We start from the raw sequence: 14,701 nt of genomic DNA, 5'->3' as shown, positions 1-14,701 counted from the left end.
CATTACGGAAAGATTGCTGAAAATCCTGAAGCCTATTGACTACTATCCAATACAGTTCATTCACGTTGGCACAAATGGTTCTACGATGTACCGCACAGATTGTATCAAAAGTGACTTCATGGCCTAGAAAAGAAGGTACAGCAGATAGGTGCACAGGTGGTATTCTCCATCCTTCCAATGAAGGATAAAGGCCCAGGCAGGGAAGCTGACAATCTGGAGATTAATGAATGGCTGAATAGACGGTGTGAACAAGAATGTTTCGGCTTCATAGACCATGGGATGATGTTTCAAGGACTTCTGAGCAGAGATGGGGGTTCACCTATCAAAGAAGGGGTGCAGTATCTTCCAATATAGATTGACAAACCTACTAAGGGGGTTTTAAACAAAGATCATCAGGATGAGTGAACAAAACCCTAAGGTAAGTAAAACAATAATAGGTGAATTTTAAAAGTCTGGCATGCACTAAAAGTGGGAGATACAAGTTGGGCCAGCGCAAGCTGAGTGGATTTTATAAGTCGCCCATGTGCGCATGTATCTCCCATTGCACACACAAATACACATTTTACAAAAAGGGGTGTGGCATGGATGTGGTGTGGGCGGGGCATGGACATGTATGGGCCTGGCCAAGAGATGAGCACATAAATACTAATGCACACTGGTGCACGCCGGGGGTCCCCTGCCACGTAACTTTACTTCTGCTATGGATGACATGTAAGTTTTAAAACAAAACTATTTAGGCAAGTCAACAGAGTTTTGAGGGTCAGGGTTAACAGAGGAGAAAAGAGGCTATAAAAACAGGGGTAGTTGGAAGTCCTATTCTTTAACTGGGTGAACTGGGCATGAACTAGGAAATCAGTAAATGGCATTGGCGCGTGGCCCTTTTAAAATTTCTTCACTTACACGGTAGATAAGGGATTTGCACACAGATGCGTGTGTCCAGGCTATTTTATAACATGCATGTATATATGCGCGTATGTTATAAAATGACCGCATCTCTGGGTGTGGGCTGACAAACGTGCACATTTTCACCCACACGCCTGTTTACCATCTACGTACTTGTATAAAAATGGGAAAAAGGGCAACATCTGAAAAGTTATGTATCCTAATGCTGATAGTATGGGAAATTGTAGCTCTAATGGCAGTCAAGGAAGCTGATTTGGATGTAGTGGCTGTCACACAGAAAACCATACTGGGATATAGTTATACTGGGCTACAATCTATTCAGGAATGACCAGGTAGGAAAGAAAGGAAGAGGCATGGCACTATATATAAAAAATAATATTAAAGCAACATATTGCAAGACTTAAGAGGTAAGTAGGAGGCACTGAGGATTAATCTGGAAAAAAGTAATGGAACATCTATTTATTCAGGTGTAATTATACAGACCTCCATCACAGACAGACGAAAGAGATAGAGATTTAATGGAGGATATTAGAGGTGCTATTGCTAGGGGATTTCAATCTGCTGGATGCTGATTGGGGCATCCCAGCGCGATGTCCTCTAGAAGCAGGGAGATCCTGGATTTTCTGCAGGGAGAACACTTCTATCTTATGATAATGGAACCCACACAGGAAGGGGGTGATACAGGATCTGGTGCTTACCAATGGAGACAGTGTTTCTGATGGTTCTAGTGGATGATTATCTGGGATCCACTGATCACCAGATGATGTGATTCAGTATTAGAGCACAGAAGATGAAGGTTCATTCAAAGGTGAGGGTCCTAGAGTTTAGGGAAACTAACTTTGTTAAAATAAGGGAGTACCTCAAGGAGTCATTGGCTGGATGGGAAAATGTACGGCAGTGTTTCCACTGCATGCAAAGCTATCTCATGTATATTCAGCTTGGATATCCTGACTAGCTAGGTGTGCTCCGAGGACTGAGATCAGAAGCACTGATCTAGGGGAGGTAGAAGAGCAGTGGGCAAAACTAAAAGGAGATATTATAAGGGCAACTAAACCTTTTTGGGAGGAATCGAGGATTATGCCCAGATTTATGGCTCTATGCACTATTCTTATTGTAATCCTCGATTCCTCGTTCTCTATGCAACACCATAGTTTCTCTACAGTAAAGTTTTCCCTTTTTCAAGTTACAAATGTTAAAGCATTTAAAACCACTATTGGAACCCTATGATTTTCATATGGTTCTCCAATCTTTAATTCATACAAAAACTACCGTAATTCACTGTATCTGGATATGCCAGCGAATGCATTATGATCATTGCAATTAATTCAAAATTCTGCTGCTCGTATCTTGACTAACACTCAAAAGAGGGACCATATTTCTTTAGTACTTGCATTGCTGCCTGTGGTTTTTCAGATACAATACAAAGTGTTAACAGTAACATTTCATTTGCTAAACAATGATTCTAATGCTTGGCTGAGCGCTTCATTACGTCTATACAAACCCGCGCGACAGTTATGCTCTGCAAATAAAAATCTGCTTGATATCCCGACACCAGAGATGGCCAAGTTGGATTTAACGAGGAATCATGCTTTTTCTGTAGCTGGCCCAAAATTATGTAACGCACTTCCTGACACTTTGCAAAGGATCACCAATGTGAAAACATTCAAAAAGGAACTCAAGACCTACTTATTTAAACAGGCCTTCTGTACTTTATAATATAGTATGAGCAATATATCGGTAACGTTTATAGTGATGTGAGCTAATTAGAATTAACGCCTATAGTTATTCCAGCAGTTCAGGCTAGATTTATTATGTGTGGCATGATAGAGAATTAAATGTTAGAGATGTAATGTTCTTATTTGATGTTTATTTTTAACTACTGTGTGTGTGAATTTTGTAAATCACTTCATGCTCCATTGTAGATTGTGGTATAGAAAAATGTTTAAATAAATAAAAGAAAGAAAGAAGACAAAGAGGCCACTATAGTTTTGTAAAGAAGTAACTGTAAAGGTTAGGAAGCAAAGGTTAAAGGTAGATTTTTAGAGGCGCACGCAGGCACGTTTGCCAGCGCACGCACATTGAAGAGTCGATTTTATATGATGCACATGTTTATGCACGCATGTTATAAAATTGGCTACTCACGCACACATGTGCACACGATTTTACATAGGCACATGAATGTGTGCGTGAATCCTGTCTCGATCTCGCAAGGGAGGGGAATTTTAGTAGGTACACGTGGCAACGCGATAGGCCCATTTTCCAGTTCCCTCCCAGTTCGCCCTGTAAAGGAGTGAACTTTCTAAACCTTCTACCTAACCTGCCTCCCTTTTACCCTACCAGCTCCGATCCCTAAAACCCCACTGACTACCCTAGATCTTTTTTGTTTTAATATTTACCCGCAGTCCATAGCAGCAGCAGGTTACATTAGTGTCCAATCCCGGTGCGCACTTCTGCGCGACACTGACTTGCTGATGCTGTCCTGGCCCGCCCATGCCCTGCACGTGTCCCACCCAGACCCTGCCCCTTTTTCGTGAAACCTTCAGTATTTGTGTACGGGAGATACACACGTGGCTGCAGGCGTCTTAAAATCCACGTGGCCTGTGCATGCCCCAGTCATGCACATATCTCCCAGATTGGCTGCGCGTAGGGCTTTTAAAATTCTAAAGGGCGACAAAATCCAGAAAAGCTAAGAGGTCAGGAATTAAAAAATTCAAAAGGAGGTAAAAATAGCAAATATGGCAACATGGGGGAACAAGATTTTATATTAGTAATAGAAGTGTAACCCCCTGTTTGGGGACTTTCTGGAATGTAGGGGAATACTGTTGCCCCCAGGGCCATTTTTCTCCCACCTCCTCCTCACACAAAGTCTACTTGCCCTGGGGTGCCGGGGTTTGTTCCAGCAGGGAGGAGGATAAACTCACAGTCTCTCAGTATCCCTTTGGTTGCTTTCCCAGATGTACTCCCTATTCCGATACAAACCACCCATTTCCAAATCTACCCATCCCACATAGATAAACCTCAAATTTCCACAACCAACAGACTGCATCACTATAGCAGCAGTGTCACTATAATAGCATAAATTTGAAAGCTCCACTTGATCACTGTCTTTAAATTGTTGGCATAAATTCAACAAAGAGGTAAAAGCATCCAACCCTTTCTCCAACAATCAGAAAATCAGGAAAGGGTTCTAATGCAACATGTATAAGTATGGAGATTATAGAGGGTAGAGTCTTTGGGACCATGAGGAATGTAAAAGGTGGGTTTTTGATCTTTTGAGGTGACCTCTATTAAGTATCAATTGGGAACTAACTCTTGTTTAGTTAATAACATCAGTTTTCCAATTCTGTGGTGGTGTTTCTCACCCTCATTCTCTAGTCTCTAGCAGTTAGTGATTTAGGCTCTGGGTTAGCTGAGGGTTAGAAGAAAGGTTTCCTCTGAAGTTGAACTCTTCTCTCTTGTCCCATGGGCTTGCAAGTGTTGTTTTCCCCCCCACCCCGACAACAAGCTCCAGATCATAAGAAACAGGCTACACCAGTCCTGGTTTTCCCTCCATTGCATCTATGGATTTGTAGACCTGTTGCAGAGAGTTTTGAAACTATAAATCATAGACACAATGGGGTTAAAACGAAGGTGATTTAGCCCATCCCTGAAGACCTGGAGCTTGGTAGTCTCTACTTGAGCATTTCAAGCCCTTATTGCCTCTGCAGGAAGAGTCTTACTCTGTTCTGGTTTTCCACTCATTACATGCAAGAACTTGTATTTCCTACTTTTTATTAATTAACTCACAGGGTTACCAGATGGTTCCAGGTCATCAAGAACAGGCTGATTCAGGAAAAGATAGGCCTGGAGCCATCTGATAACTATTGGTTCCTTGTTATATGGAATAGGCTAATGTGTTCCTGGCTTTGTAATGCAAGGATTTCTAGTTTTAATTTGTAGGGGAAATCAATGGGAAAATCAGAACTGTAAACTCATGCATGCAATGGGGTAAAACCAGGAACTGGATTAGCTTGTTCTTTATGACATGAAGCCAGCTGACAACCCTCTTTGCGAGACATGCAAATCTGTGCTCTGAAAGTTTTGTTTAAATTTTGTGTGGCTTCTGTAGCTTGAAATGCATTTTCTTTGTTTTGAAAGTAGGCAAAATAGAAATTGTGCTATGCATGATCCACACCATTGAAAGCAGGGGCACCTAGAAGGCGTCGGGGCAGGCTGATGTGAAAATTCCTTTCACTTCAGAGCCTCAGCAGGAACCTGAAGCAATTTGCACTTCTCTCAAGGACAAGGAGAAAGAGCAAGGTGGTTTAATATAGAAGCAAAAGGCATTGCAAACTCTCCAGCTTCCAGAAAAAAGGTCTGAGTTTTGTCTTCTTGCTTTATGTGCATCATTGCTATGCAGTAGGCTGATTTGGACTTTGAAACAAAAACTCTTGAGTGCTGCAGACCCTGGGTCCATCAGCAAAAGCCTGGGGTCAGAAGAATTACTTCCCTTTGAACTAAGCTAGGGTTCAAATGCGTAAAACTCAGTAACCTCTGTAAAAAGGAATTTTAGGAACTGTGATATAGATTTCTGTAACACTCTCCATCTACACAGGATCCCCAGCCTGCCTTACAGTTACAGGAATGCAGCCTGACAACACATTCCCAGTAACAGGAGAGTTTCCAAAGGGGATGAAAAGCAATGTTTTTATCTAATTTCATTTGGATACACCAGGGCACAGAAAACTAAAGCGACTTCTCCAAGGGCACACAGAGTGCATGGCAGGAACAGAGTGAGAAATGGCAAGCCGACCTGTCCTGTGTGCCTCAGCACTGTTCCTCTGATACTGAGCCACACAGGCCACCCCATAAAGAAAAAGGATGCCGTTTCTTAAAAATGAATAAACCTGACTTAAGATGAGGAGGCACCCAGAATATTTCTATAGATTTAATAATGGAGACACAAAGATTGCAGACACTGTGGAAATATTTGTTCATATTGGCCATGAAACTTCTTTGTGGTGAAAGAAACTAACTCTCGTTTTGCTGCCTCCCTCTCCAGCCCGCCACTTAACGCCCTCAGTTCCATTCCAGTTAGTTAGCACTCTTGAGCTTTCCAGCTGGGATTGGCTGCTCCTTGCTTTATCACTCGGTCACTTTGCAGATTAAGGTGTGGCTAGGATCAGTTTAGGTCAGATCCTCAACAATCAAGATGACTCTTTTCCCCCTCCCTGCCTCCTCAGGTTTTTGCTCTGTGAGGGGAGTCTCCTCTCTGCACCCCCCTGCCAGAGGGTCTCCAGATGTTTAATTACACTATGGACCTCTTTGTGCTGGAACCCCTGAAGGACTTCCCACTCCAGGCCTGAATACCAGTGAGAGCCCATTCACTCCCTGAATGAGGCAAGCACCTGTGACAGGCTTGGCTGTGTGAGACGCTCGAAGGCCCGATGAATCCTGTTTTTGGAAGGGACTGCGTTTATCTTTGCTTCTCTGAAGAAAGTCATCCTCGCTGGCTGGACTCAAAGGTCAGGAGCTGAAGACCAGTGAGAGGCCCATTCACTCCATGAACGGGGCACGCACCGGTGACAGCAGAACACCAGCCTGGGAAGACTTTTGATTAGGAAAGTATTTTCTCTTTTTGTTGTTGTGAGGAGGTTTTGAGCCACCCCTCCTCACTGGGAGCCAGGCTGGAATAGCTGGTTCCTCATCCGGACTTTTCAAGCCGAGGAGTCACCTTTTCAAAACAACTAAAGGAATCAAGTAAGATCATGGAGATCCCCACCCAGGCACAGGGCGGGGTGATTGGTGAGAATCTGGAGATTGAGGTAGGTTGGGTTTTTCTATGCTAGAAGGGGACCCCTGCCATAGAAATCCTGGGTAAGCCGCTGGGAGAGCTTTTAGTGCCTATATTACATCACCATGGGAAGCTCATCCAGTTTGCTGAAGAAAAGGACATCTACTCAGAATGAAACGCTCTACTGTACAAAGAATCATCTGTAACCTGCACACTAATTTAAAAGTGGCCTTTAATTTGCTTTTAACTAATCAGTAATTTATTACTTAACAACCAGGGCCTGGTACTCCCTCCAGGAGTTGCCAGAGCTACCAACAAACACAAGGGATAAATCAAACCACTGTCTGGGCCATAAATGAGAGTCTTTCCCATTAAAAACAATCCCCCTCTGGGATAGAGAGCTCAAGACCTGGGAGCAGCCCAAAAGTGAGAAATTTGTTTGTGCACCCTTGGCACTTAAATCACCCCATTAAGGTTTACATATGTAAGACATTTTCTGGTTGATGAAGCTCCCTCATTGTCATAGGTTGTATCTAGTAGGTATTTGGGAGTTTCAAATCAAAACTAAAGAACTGCGATGCCCGACCTCTTGCCTTTGAGCTACAGGCTGAACTAATGCAAGAGATCAAGAGAGCAGAGTGAAAGTACAGGAAGAAGTATGGGATCCTCATCCTCCAGGCTTCATGGATGCTTTGGAACTTTTTATTGGCAAATGGGTGGGTCCCTGGGAACTCAAGAGCCAAAGGTCATTGCCCTATTCTGCCATCCTTTGCCCCCTACATGCTGGCACCAACAGTGTTATGCCTCACTGGTGACAGATGGCAGCCACAATGCATCTCTTTGGGTCTAGACTTTACAGGCCATTCAAAGTATAATTAGGCAAGAGAATATCCTATGCATTTTTCTATTTTTGATTTAATGTGCTTAATATATATAATATATATATTAATATATAGTTACAGTTCCTTAGCGATAGTTTTGGTTCCTTGTAAACCGGGGTGATATGTATACTATACAGGAACCCCGGTATATAAATTCTTTAAATAAATAAATATGAATTGTGAATTTCTGAGATTTCTTCTGTGGTAGTTTTTCTATTTACAGAAACATCCTTCAGTGTCCTAGGGCCTGGCTGTAGTGCTGGAGGATTGTGTGCCTCATGGAGGGAATGTATCTCAGAGAGTTTAGGTGAGGGGGGAGGATGAGTTTTAGGGATGATCCCTGATTTGTGAACTTTGTTCATAGGGCAAAGATTACCAGTGACATTATTACTGGAAGACCAGTTGGGATTTTGATCAATCAATGTAAAAGTAAAAGGTGGTACAGGTTGGGATAGTTGCTCTGTTCCCCTAAAGTTCCAACAGTTATGGTTACTTATTAGTATATTTATTGAATCTATTTGATGAGCAATAGTTATGGCGTGTTGTATGAGAGGAGCTCCCTGCTTCTGAAGTGCTCAATCACATTGTGTTGGGATCTTATGTTGGTAAGAGATCTTAGAGGTGCAGATGCATTACTCTTAGGGTCTATATAAATTTGTCATTAAAGAAGATCCTCATTTCTGAGGTGTGCTAACCGACAGCACCAGGATCTGGCATTAGGTAGAACTATCTAGAAGAAAGAATGGGTATTGGTAGGTAATGGCTCTCATAATGAGTTACAGTTACTTAAGAACAGGGGCGGATAGGCCTATCAGGGGATTGGGCATCCCCCGGTGGGCCGGTCACGTGGTCTGCAGAGCGTAACCGTGACAGAGCCGCGCTCGGCAGACCATGGGGTATCTCCTGGGCCGGGGTCTTGGGGAAAATCCCCGGGCCGATCTTTACCCAGAATCCACCCCTGCTTAAGAACATAAGAAATTGCCATACTGGGTCAGACCAAGGGTCGATCAAGCTCAGCATCCTGTTTCCAACAGTGGCCAATTCAGGCCATAAGAACCTGGCAAGTACCCAAAAATTATATCCCATGCTACTGATGCAAGTAATAGCAGTGGCTATTTTCTAAGTCAACTTGATTAATAGCAGGTAATGGACTTTTCCTCCAAGATCTTATGCAAACCTTTTTTAAATCCAGCTACACTAACTGCACTAACCACATCCCCTGGCAACAAATTCCAGAGTTTAATTGTGCATTAAGTGAAAAAGAACTTTCTCCGATTAGTTTTAAATGTGCTACATGCTAACTTCATGGAGTGCCCCCTAGTCCTTTTATTATCTGAAAGTGTAAATAACAGATTCACATTTACCCATTCTAGACCCCTTATGATTTTAAACACCTCTATCATATCCCCCCCTCAGCCGTCTCTTCTCCAAGCTGAACAGTCCTAACCTCTTTAGTCTTTCCTCATAGGGGAGCTGTTCCATCCCCTTTATCATTTTGGTCTCCCTTTTCTGTACCTTCTCCATTGCAAGTAGATGTTTTTTGAGATGCGGTGACCAGAATTGTACACAGTATTCAAGGTGCGGTCTCACCATGGAGCGATACAGAGGCATTATGACATTTTCTGTTTTATTAACCATTCCCTTCCTAATAATTCCCAACGTTCTGTTTGCATTTTTGACTGCTGCAGCACAGTGAACCGACGATTTCAATGTGTTATCCACTATGACGCCTAAAACTCTTTCCTGGGTGGTAGCTCCCAAAATGAAACCCATGAAACCCAACATCGTGTAACTATAGCATGGGTTATTTTTCCCTATATGCATCACCTTGCATTTATCCACATTAAATTTCACCTGCCATTTGGATGCCCAATCTTCCAGTCTTACAATGTCCTCCTGCAATTTATCACAATCTGCTTGTGATTTAACTACTCTGAATAATTTTGTATCATCTGCAAATTTGATAACCTCACTCGTCGTATTCCTTTCCAGATCATTTATAAATATATTGAAAAGCACCGGTCCAAGTACAGATCCCTGAGGGGTAGTGGGGGAGAATAAAAGACACCTGCTTTCTATGCCATCCAATGATCATACAGAAGAATAAGGGAGATCTGCATGTCATGGTAATGAGTGTCTGAATGTAATGAATGGGGTGAGAGAGAGAACTGGGGTAAAAGTAGAATCAGGAGTGAGAAAGAATTGTGCAGGTGGTGGGAGGTAGAAGAGGAAGAGTGAGACCAAGTGTGAACAAGAGGATCCTGCAGGCTGGGGGGAGAAGGAGAGAAGTGAAAGGATGGGATGGAGGAGGGGAGTGAGAGGCAAGATAGCAAAGGTAATAGCAGCAGGGCAAGAAGAGGATGGTGCAGGGACAGGGAAAGGATGGCATAGGAGAAAGCTCCCACAACTGGATAATCCCTTCATAATAACTGAACAGCTCCCTCTCTCTCCAAAAACCTTGGCCTCCGGCCCTGCATGAGTGTAAGCACCCGGATACTAAAGGTAAATACTACACCCAACAGCATTAAAGCATGCTTTTCACCCAGATGGATGCGCCGTCCCTTTTAGAATGTGCACTGAACGTGTGTGATATCATCAGCATTATATCAAATTTATATGTCACTCTCCAAATAAGAGTGGCTTATGACATCAAAATACATATCACAATATTTATGACATTTATAAGGGGGTGTAGAGAGTGAGAAGTGGGAATTGAAATCCCCACTCCTAGCAGTAGTAGGTAGACCGTGTTTGATGAGGTGCCATGCTTACCATCAGCTGCTTGATGGTTGGGTGCTCCTCGCTCTCCCGCCCAGCAGCCGGCTCCTTGTGCACAATCTCTACCCGGATGTCATTCTTGGCGGAGACCACGCCTTTCAGATCTGAGGGAAGGACAAGGAGGACAGGGTATTAACTGCAGAGACTGGGATAGGTGCAGGAGTTAAAAGGAAAGGAGTCTGGATTTATTGACAGATGCACAGCTGGGTGAGGACTGCCCTAAACATTCCTGTATCCAGCACATACCTGCTGCAGTCTTACAGATTTGGGTAGCACTGGAAGTAATTGATGCCTTTCACTTCTTAAGGCCTAGGATCAAAGGTACCGTAAGTAAAATGAATTTGAAAATTTCAGCTCTGATTCCAGTGGATGTTTCTTCTTAAAGTAAAAGCATTTATATCATGACTTCTAGTGCTGGAATAACTGTTGTCATAGATCAGTCTTTTGGCTCAAACATATAAATAGTTTTTAAAAATATATCTGCACAATTTTTTAGTGTATTTAGTATTGATGAAAGGTGCCAGATTAACAGCACTGGAAACTCGATTCATGGCTAGCTGCAATGGAAGAGCAAAAGCCCTTTATCCATTAACAGCAGGCGTGGTACATTTCGTATACCCCTGTGGATGTGCAGTAGGTGTTTTCTGGCAGCAGAGGGCATGCAGAGCCTCCTGAAGCAAGAGTTTGAATTTGATCTTGTCCAGGTAAGAAGGTAATAAAGAGTCACTGTTTCCTACTTGTCTTGAATTTGAGTTGTCACAAGAAACTATCTGGGTTATTCATCAAAATGCGTTACGGCATTAATGCATGCATTAACGGCATAACACGTGTTAATAATGCTAGCGCGTGGCGCAAATTTTTGGAAGGGGTGGGATCAGGGAGGAGTTTGGGTGGGATTTAGGAAATGAGGCGCAATATCGCACTGTGCAATAGCATAACATATGCTATTGCATGGTTTTAACACCGGAAATAACTATACCTTTTTTCCTGGCTTTAGGCTGTGTGAATTGCATTTTGCTTGTGTCTAGAGAGAGAGAACCTATCTACAAGGCCTTCATATTAGTCAAGTATTTATATCTCAATAGGAGGGCCATGTAATAGCTCGAGGTGAGATGTTGGTGGTGGTTTAGGAGCCAGTTTCTCATGTAGAGTGAGATGTATGAACAGCACAGTATACTTTGATGAAGATTTCACATCATTTGGAGTAAGGAAAGTCTCACAAAGATGAAATTGTGTACTATGTTATCTCGCCCTAGCTTGATGGGACTTATAGAGTCTCTCTCTCTCTCTCTCATGTAAAAATAGGAGTTATCGTGGGGTGCAATAAGTTTACTGCACCATGTGATACTATTGTTGCAAAGCAGTATGTTATCACATGGTACACCCCTTTTTCTTATCAATGCATTACCCCTAGATTCATCAAAATGCATTAGTATGATTGTGAACAGTAACTTTTTTGTTATCACAAAAGGGCAAGGCAAAAGGACTGAACTATATCAAGAAATGCCAACTAAACTCTTGGATTGGACTATAAATAAAGAGGTCAATATTCAAAAGGATTTATCTAACCAACATTTAAGTTAGCCAGACAAAATCTAAGATTTGAATTTCTCGACCCTCTCATTGTCAAAATTTTACCTGGGCAGGGCGTGGGGCATAACTAAAATTTATCCTGCTAGCATCGATATTCAGCACTAGCCGGATAAATTTAGCTGGGTAAGTCTGATCAGAAAAATCACTGTCCTAACTTCAGCCAAATATATTCAGCAGCACACGTATCTGGCTAAGTGCTGGTGAATATTCAAGTAAAGTTAACAGGGCAACTTTCCAGCTTACTAGTTCACTTAATATCTACCTCATACTGTTAATTCATTTTTTTTTTTTACTTTATATTTATTAAATTTATAAATTAAAGAAAGCAATAAACCTTGCTTACAGAAAAAAAGATAAATGATTATACAATATCACACAAAAGGAAAAAGAAAAATTAATAATTGAGGGAGGATAGAAAAAACTGGGAGACAGAAAGCAATAAAGAACAAAGAAACTCGCTTAACATGAGATTCTTCAGTGATACATCGATAACAATAAACTAGGCCTACTGGTTTCCAGGAGAGAAGGTCAAAACACTCCTGGAATTTAAGAAAGATTTAAGTTGCTCTGGAAGTAAAATGACAAAGCAATCATTAAGATATCTGATTACACATTTGCAGGGATATCTAAGCACAAAAGAACACCCTATAGAAATGCCTTCAGCTCTAAGAACTAGAAAATCTTTCCTCCTCTCTTGCATAGATCGAGCACAATCAGGAAAAATACGAATCATCTGCCCATGAAATAAAGAGGAAATATTCCTGAAATATCTTTTCATCACTTCACTTATATCCTGCTCAGAAATAAACGAAACAAGCAATATAGCACGCTCAATGATCTCAGTGCCTGAATTTTCAAGAAAATCTGTCAGGTTGTCAACAACATTAGGTAATTGAGGAAACTGAGACTGCTGAGTACTCGTTCTATTAACAGATAAAAGAAAATAAACTTTATGGAGTGAACCTTCTCAGGATCAAAATGAAGAGTCTCAAGAAGATATTTTCTCAAGGAGAAATAGGGAATCTCCCCCACCACTTTGGGGAAGTTCAAAAATTGAAGATTCAGATGCCTAATATGGTTCTCAATAAATTCAACTCTATGAGAAAGGTTATTCTGATCTTTAACCACAGAGGAATTGAAGGTCTGTATATCTTTAATAGCAGTCTCTGTATACAACACCTTGAATTTAGTTTCAACAAACTGAGACATAGTTAATCCCCATAGTATCCACCTTATTAGACAAAACGTCTATCTTTGTATTTCAAGCCTTCAGAGAGCTACAAAGCCTGCCAATAAGTCCCATATGGCGTCTAGCATAACGACCGCTGGCTTAACTTCTAGACAGAAGGACTCATCAGGGGGCTCTCGATGTACAAGTCCTGGAACACCAACCGGTGCCAGCTCCAACGACTCTGCCAACTCTCCCCGGTCCTCAACAGGAGAAGAGGAAGCCAATCAGGCAGCGAGAAGGTCTCCCCCAAGCCTTCAAGCAGTGAGGATGGCCATGGCTGCTCAGATACCGATCTTCCACATGCTCCCCCCCAACACGGGGGCAGACAGCACGTCATCTTGTGGTACCCTGGATTACTGTGGGACCGCGAATCTCTTAGCTGGTGGGAGACGAAGATACAGAGGATTTAGAGTGACTTCTGATGACTCAAGCACTCCTTGACCCAAAATCACAATGGAGCCTGCAGTCCCCACGTGCACTGCTGAATCGGGCATAAACAATGGAATAAACTGCTGGCCAGGTAAAAGAGGGATATCCGGAGGGAAAACCTGTACTTTTCCTTCGTTTAGATGGCACAACCACAAGAAAAACACATTTTCCCGGACTCACAAGCCATCTTGCCCTCCCATACTGTTAATTCCGATATAAATACTTCTTGTTTATCTATCTCTACGTAAAAGTATATTCTCTGGAAATAACAAACACATATGTGGAGTTCAATCTATTTCAAGTCCAGGGGCAAGATAAAGAAATATATTGTTTTCCCATATGTAGGACTTGGAGATTAGTCAGATTACTCTTGTGCCTCTCTCCCCTCAGCAGACAAGAACTCGTGCAACCAATTCATGTTAAAAAGTGAGATAAGATTACACAAGCCTCCCTCAACAACATTGCTCCACTACAGAACAGTTATAGCAGGAGCTCCATCATTGCCAGCTTTTCACCAACCAACACAGATACACATACATATATACATATACTGTCCCACTATAGAACAGGTATAGCACATGTAACCGCAGCAGTACAAGTTTCATAAACAGATACACACACACATGCATGCATGCACATACTGCATCACCACATACAGGTACAGCTCTGGTAGCAGCAGTGCAAGCTTCATTCACACACACACACAGCTCTCATATATTTTGGAGGGGCCACTACTATGGGTGAGGGGGTAATTCAGGCTTCATGTCTCTATTGAGATTGACAGTTACTACCAAATTGTGAGGACAGATACTGGGAACTGGACTGCAGCCACTAGCTTGTTTCAAGGATGCCATCAACAGGCTTTTTAAGAACATAAGAAACTGCCACATTGGGTCAGACTGAGAGTCCATCAAGCCCATCATCCTGTTTCCAATAGTGGACAATCCAGGTTACAAGTACCTCACAAGTACCCAAACACTAAATAAATGCCATTCCATTAATCCAAATGGATGCCCCATTCCTTTTAGAATTTGCACTGAACGTGTGTGGAATAAATACTGTCTATTCCCTAAATCAACTTGATTAATAGTAATTTATGGACTTCTCCAGGAA

The 14,701-nt window shown here is 42.2% G+C and overlaps 1 protein-coding gene across 3 annotated transcripts in view; it reads right to left on the bottom strand.

The window, feature by feature from the left end:
• Positions 1 to 14,701, bottom strand: part of KIRREL3 (kirre like nephrin family adhesion molecule 3) — a 1,312,393-nt gene that overhangs the window by 31,047 nt on the left and 1,266,645 nt on the right. For all 3 annotated transcript variants that reach the window (XM_029572739.1, XM_029572737.1, XM_029572738.1), the window contains one exon: positions 10,330 to 10,439. In XM_029572739.1, the coding sequence (XP_029428599.1) occupies positions 10,330 to 10,439 (110 nt within the window). The remainder of the gene's footprint in view (positions 1 to 10,329; positions 10,440 to 14,701) is intronic.

This window comes from Rhinatrema bivittatum, chromosome 12, assembly GCF_901001135.1.
Source record: "Rhinatrema bivittatum chromosome 12, aRhiBiv1.1, whole genome shotgun sequence".
Taxonomy (NCBI): domain Eukaryota; kingdom Metazoa; phylum Chordata; class Amphibia; order Gymnophiona; family Rhinatrematidae; genus Rhinatrema; species Rhinatrema bivittatum.
This window is presented reverse-complemented; position numbering and strand designations above follow the sequence as displayed.